At 39.3% G+C, this 6,817-nt stretch overlaps 1 protein-coding gene across 1 annotated transcript; it reads left to right on the top strand.

Moving 5' to 3' along the window:
* Positions 1-202: 202 nt before the first annotated feature.
* LOC136829710 (uncharacterized) lies at positions 203-3,156 on the top strand. Its single transcript, XM_067088510.1, has 4 exons — positions 203-365; positions 563-1,530; positions 1,702-2,605; positions 2,972-3,156. Exons 1-2 carry the CDS (start codon positions 269-271, stop codon positions 1,369-1,371), a joined length of 906 nt encoding a protein of 301 aa, XP_066944611.1. The 5' UTR covers positions 203-268; the 3' UTR covers positions 1,372-1,530; positions 1,702-2,605; positions 2,972-3,156.
* Positions 3,157-6,817: the final 3,661 nt, after the last annotated feature.

The raw sequence follows: 6,817 nt of genomic DNA, 5'->3' as shown, positions 1-6,817 counted from the left end.
ATATGCCAATACAAATCAGGTGCTTAAGATATGAAACTTCTAATGACTTTATTTCAGTTTTAGAACTCTAAATTGCGGAGAATTATTCATTCCATATGCTATTGGCCATCTACGAGTTGTACTAATGACCGGTTTAACCCTGGACAGGTAGCCTTGTGCCATTTTAGACACACGCAGGTTGCGCAAAACCCATTTTTCGTTGTGCGCAGCGTCCCCTTCAAGTAGGTGGACTCATTTTTCTGGAATAGCTAGTCTTTGTCGAGCTGACATGGAGAGTAGACGTGCCGCACTTGAAGTCCGCCAAGAACACAGTATTTTCGGCGCCGAAAGTTTCTTTTGTGTATATTTCAGCACTACCTTACCTTGTACGTAAGTAAAAGTGATTTTCAATACTTTGTAAAATTTATTGCTGCATCATTGTTATTTGGACTATAGTGATAATTTTCGGTGGAAATCTTAACGGATGGTTGCTCTACATAGACCAACTGCCATTTTGGAGATTGCTCATGGCCAAGATGGTTTTTTGGTACTTTTCTAATTTTCCATTTTTTCATGTTTGCAGGTTTCGCCATGTCGAGAAGAAATTTCGTGAAGGAGGAGGACTACAATAAGCTGCTTTTTTCTGAGGATGACACCAGTGATGTGGAGGACCCCTCTGAGATTGTTATCGAAGCAGACAGGGTGTTTGATGACCTGCACGACGCCCACACGTGGGAGGATGAGGAAGCAGAAGAAGTCACTCATGAAGACTTGGAAGACGAGTTGGAATGCCTCGCACCCCAGGAGGACGACCCTTCTACGTCGAGGGCTGCAACAGCTTTTGCCCTTCCCCTTAGCCCCTCTGAGTTACGAAGCAGGAAGAGGAGGAGAGGACCACTACATCCTGCAGCTGGTGAAGCCCTCAAGAAGTTACCACAAGACATATACAGAGGAAGGGACAAAACAGTGTGGCACTCAGAGCCAAACCCTGCCATGCCATCTATTTCAAGGAGTGACAACATTGAGGAGGGTGCTCTACTACAAAACACACTAACTGCTAAGACACCCTTGGAGGTGTTTTCGTTGTTCATGAACGACCCCTTGCTGGCAGAAGTGTGTATGCATACAGGTGACAAAATCACGTCCTTGCGTGATAAAGTGAAACGCCAAAACAACCCCACCTTCAAAGACCTCCAACTCATGGAACTGAAGGCACTACTTGGTGTGCTTATCATGGCAGGGGCACGCAAGGACAACCACCTCACTACAGAAGAGATGTTCTCCCCAGCATTAGGATGCCCCTTCTACAGGAGTGCCATGAGCGAGCGGCGCTTTGCATTCCTCATGAGGTCTTACGGTTTGATAATGCTGGCACAAGGACAGACCGTCTGAAGACGGACAAGTTCGCCCATATCAGGGAAGTTTGGAATACTGTCATCCGGCACTGCATAGGCAACTACTCTCCAGGGCCTCATCTTACTGTAGATGAACAACTGCTAGCCTTCAGGGACGTTGCAGCTTCCGCATGTTTATTCCAAACAAACCAGCAAAGTAAGTAAATGTTTTCTTCTGTGAATATTTGTAAATATTTTGTATCATTAATTATCATTATCAGTAATACTTTTTGTTTTACAATTTTTCAACATTTCTGTTATTTCATTATAACAAATCTTTCAAGTTCTGATTTATAACTAATGTTAGATTTTCTTCTTTCCTCTTTAGGTATGGTATCAAATTGGTCATGGCTTGAGATGCAGAAACACATAATATGTGCAATTCAATCCCCTACTGTGGCAAGACCACTGGTGCTGACAGGGTCATATCGCTGGGGAGTTTTTACTACAGAGTTGGTCAAGCCCTTCAGGACGTCGGGGCGTGTTGTTACCACCGACAACTGGTTTACATCCCTGCCCTTAGCAAAGAGCCTGCAGAAATATGGGATGCACTTGGTAGGCACTATTCGTCCTAAACCCTACATGCCTCTGGAATTGCTAACATTTCCAATGGAGTTGGGACAGTCGGTTGCTGTCTACAACTATGAAGATAAAGCAACCCTGATGTGCCAACGTGTGAAGTCAACCAAGAGGATGCAGATTTTATCCACAGTCCACCATCAACCCACACTTGTGGAACGTCAGAAGACGCACATCCACATGTACTATAATGCAACCAAGGAGAGGGTCGACACTTTCGACCAGCTGTGTGCTGCCATGACCTGCAGCAGGAAGACCCGTAGGTGGCCCTTGTGTGTCTTCTTTGGCCTACTCAACATCGTGGTCAATAACGCCTTCATAATATATCAGCACCGACCAGAAAATGCCAAAGTTTCCCGAAGAAAATTTGCTATGGATTTGGCACTTGAACTTTGTCGTCCCTGGGCATTCAACCGCCTGCAGCAGAAGAGATATCTTCCAAGGGATGTCTCATCCCTGATTTGTTCTGTGTTTGAGGTGGAAGACATCACCGTTGCCGCAAATGAAGGCCAGGGACGCTCTGAAAAGCGGCAGAGATGCCATCTTTGCCCTTCCTCCTCTAATGCGAGATCAAAAATTTTGTGTAGCAACTGCAGGAAGACAACCTGTGCCCACCACCTGACGTACACCTGTGAAAAGTGCTCCAATTCCTGGTAAGTGTTCCCAAATTATTATTATTATTGTCTATTGTTTATTTTTTATTATATATTACATTTAAAAAACATTTAACATAAAAATAAAACCTTTTAAGCCATGTCATACTCATTTTTACATGAAAAATATTTTGGCACTGGATGGCAGTGTGGTGCCATCCAAATGTACCTGTTTTGACCCATTTATAGCTTTCAAATTATTTTATTTTATTTTTCCCATGATTTTAGATGCTTGCAGAATACTTATAAAAAATTTCATCCAAATCCATAAAGATTTAGTGGTAGAAAAAAAATATTTTTTTATGCAAAGTTTTCTCTTGATTAAAAAAAAAAAAAAAAATGTACATATATTTCTCCTCTTTCCAGATTTTGCAGTTTTGAGCTATCACAGCCTGACTAGTCTCAAAATGGTGCTCAACCCTTCGTATTTCAAGCCTGCCTCGTATTTCTCAAGAATTCTGAACCTCAGGATACTCTTTTGTAGTATAAATGTATGTAATTTAATTTTGATACTTATTGTCAGATTTTGAATAAATAGGGTATTGTTTTTATTACTAGAGTTTTTTCTCCTACACCAGTAGAAAGAAGAATACTTGCTCAGTAGTTAAAAAAAAAAAAAAAAAAAATTGGTCCCATACGACCCGAGTAGTCGACGGCCAAAGTTCATGTGTCTAAAAGTACACTACCCTACCTGTTGTGTGACAGGTTTCCGAGGCTACCTGTCCAGGGTTAATTATCTTGAATCTTTGGAGCATAGGAATTTTATTCACGTTTTTACGGGTAAACAAACCTTCAGAACTGGTGTTGTAATTGTTTTCCAGTTATTGAAAACATACGAGATTCGCAGAATGTTTATTAATGATTTACGTGTTCCTCTTTTGTTAAATTTGGGAAAATACCACCCTTGCACTCTGACATTAATACTATTATTATTTGCCGTGTTCATGCATACCTGCCACCTCGCACATTTTCATCTTTACCCCAATTTGTTTTTGGATTGGAGTGTTGAGATGAACTCCCTTCAGTTTAAAAAATGTTACTTGGTTTTCGAAATATGAATGCATGAATAAGTAGATTTACAGTATTTTAGTGAAGAATGATCATGTTTGAGAATTTTGTTTTACGGTAGTGTGTTAGGCTGAGCCTATGTTTTATGCTTTTTGGATTTTTTTTTTAAATCAATTCCTATATGCGAGAGAAGTCGACCTCCATATCAATGGAACAGATGTCTGTTTGCGCAAAAGAAAATTACCTGATTAAGAAAAGAAGATAAAGTAACTGAAGTAAAGAGATTTTCCTCACATTTATTCGGAAATTTTGAAGATAATCTCAGGATAATCAAATCAAACAATCCTTAATCCTTCTCTCCTTTGGCTTCAATAAATACCTCCAGTTCTTCCTGCCCTGGGTGGAGAATCAGGGCCAATGTCCGATTGATTGGAAACTATTTCCTCTCACACTCCTTTGTGTGTTGTAAATATCGTGAAGGAATGGAATTCTCCTCTGCCAAGGTTTTCCCTGACTCCAAAAGGTGTTGAGGTCTTTAGATGATGTGCAGAGTTCCTCTTGCCTTCTGTTCTTATATTCTACTTATTTTGCTTTTCTCTGCGTTTGTTGATGAATTCCGTTGCCTTTGCTTATGCGTTGGTTAAGAAAAAATCAGGCGAGACTTATCTATTCTCTGTAATTTAAAAGGTAGAAGTGAACACAACCAGTTGATATTAAAAAAAGTAAATGGCAAAACTTTGATTTTAGGAACTGTGCAGAAGAAAGAGTCTGAAAACAAGGGATAGAACTAAGGAAGACTGTAATAGTTAAAAGAAAATGAGGATGATATAGAAATGATTTCTCATTTTTTTACTGTTTAGTTTCAAAATTTTTATTTTTTTTTTTTAAATAACATATAAATATAAACACATTAAAAAAGCAATTAGATTTGTATGAAAAATTATACGAAAACTATTTTATTATATTAGACTTTTCTTGTGGCTTTTCCTTCCTTTCAAGCGATCCATTGAACAAAAAAACGTCAGAAGATTCCTTAAGACTACTCACAGAGCTCGTGAATAAAATGAGCCCTTATTCAACGCCTTCTTCATCTGGGACTCAAAATAACATCGAACTTTATTTATTCACCAAAGCAAATAATTTGTGACATGGCGAGAGCAGCCTTCGGGTCTGACCACAGAGCGTCAATGGCATGGAGTGGCGATCTCCCTGTCAAGCGTGTGACCTCGGCGGCCATTTAGGAACTCCCGGTGCAGCTCACGGTGCTATTCTTTGTCCCCCTCCGCCACACCTCTCGTTTAATTTTGATAAAAATGCGTCATTTTATTACAGGTAAATTAACCATTACTGTACAATGTATTTTGAAATAATATCTTTCTTAGATCTGTTGCAGTAGAAGCAAAGAATATTTCTTTCTAATTTCTGTTTATCTTAAATATTGGAAAGCATGTTGTGAACAAACCATTGACAGAAAAGGCTGGCAAAGTCGTTCTTTCTATTCTAAGGCTTTGGAACGATAGCTGGAAAGAATTTTTAAACGAGGAATACCAAAAGGAAACAATTTTTACTAATTTGGGATGAGATAGTTCTTCAGAATAGGACAAAACAATAATAACAAGCTGCCAATTCAACAAGCATAAGCCTAGCGTTTACGTGAACAAGATTCTTTTCCTTCTTACCATCATTATAGACTAATGTTTTTTCCTTGGCATGTTTCGATAAGTTTTACCGCAAAGAAATTATTTTCGTTTATTCAAAATTAAGTTGTAATTAGAATGAGGTTTAAATGATGTAACACCTTACCAAATGAGTATTTTGAAGACATAGGTCTAGCTTTAACTACCAAACTACTGTACAGTTTCTTGCTATTACCAATCTATGAGACATGGAAACCTAAGGTTTGTTACACATGAAAAACTACAACTATTTTTTACTTTCAATAGAATAGAAGAAGTTGTTTTCCAAAGTTTGGTAAGGTCGTCCTGAAATACGCTCACAGTAACATGTCTGAAAGACGAGACTTGTTGACAAAACCAGTAGTAACCTTCACACCTCCTTCCAACTGAGCCTTTTTAATAACGAACAAGATCGCTTTCCCATTATATTATGTGGCATAGATAAGACGGTGACGTTGCGATTTCAAAACTGAGAATATAAGAGATGTTGACACAGAAAGCGTCTCTGGGGTAACAAGACATTTTTGTGCATGAGCTAAATATGGGCAAAGCAACTAGAGCTCGATGAAGAGAAGTTCCAGCTTTTTTTACCGAATGCCTTTTGTCTTGTTCATCCTTCGAGATGTACTGAGGTGATGTTGTGTCATACAGACGTTTGTATTTCTCCACAGCTTCTACAAATTCTATGTTAAATAGTTCGTTGTCTGGAAGAGGGATACTCGTACTTGTGCACGAGAGCAAGCACAAAAGACAACTGACAACAAAAAGACAACTGCTTCCTACAAGGCTGCGTGTCCCTCTCATCAGGCAGTGTTGTTGTCACAAATCTGTCTAGTCTCTTGAAAACTAGTCAGCATGTGCCATACATCCAAAAGCTTTCATTTTATTGTATATTATGTTATTAAAATAAAAAAATTAATACTACATCGTCTAATAATAAGTTTGGAAGTGAAAGTTCCACTAATGTTTGGCAGTACAGACCGGGGTGGCAAGCCGCACGCTTAAAAGAAAAAAAAAACGGACATGTTCAGTGTCGGAGTGGCGTGCAAGTCGCACGTGGCTCATGCGACGAATCACGCCACCTCGGTGAGAAAGGTTTCATAGATTTCTTAATGTTCGCTTTCAAGTAACGTGCTACGTGCCATGCCACGTGCGACGTGCCACCTTGGTGTGAAAGCGGCCATAGATCAGTAAATGACTTCCGGTGACTTCTGTTGCAATTCAAAAATTGTGATCGAAAAGTCCCACTGTACCAACAAAAAAAAAAAAGGGGGTGGGAAGGCGGGAGGGTGTCCGCATACGACTGGTGTTTATATCATCACTTATGACACGATGGTTCAGTAATACCAAAGAAAATAATCAAACTCCTCACTAATGACACATGGATATCACTGGAATATGCGTAAAAACAATACGACATTTAAACGCAAATCCTGGCCGAGTATTTATTTTTAGCCGCAAAAACCGAGTCTTTTAAAATGAGTTTTAGTGAAGGACTGGTATATGAGGCGCAGAGACATAAGGGTGA

Source organism: Macrobrachium rosenbergii, chromosome 45 (assembly GCF_040412425.1).
Source record: "Macrobrachium rosenbergii isolate ZJJX-2024 chromosome 45, ASM4041242v1, whole genome shotgun sequence".
Lineage (NCBI taxonomy): Eukaryota > Metazoa > Arthropoda > Malacostraca > Decapoda > Palaemonidae > Macrobrachium > Macrobrachium rosenbergii.
This window is presented reverse-complemented; position numbering and strand designations above follow the sequence as displayed.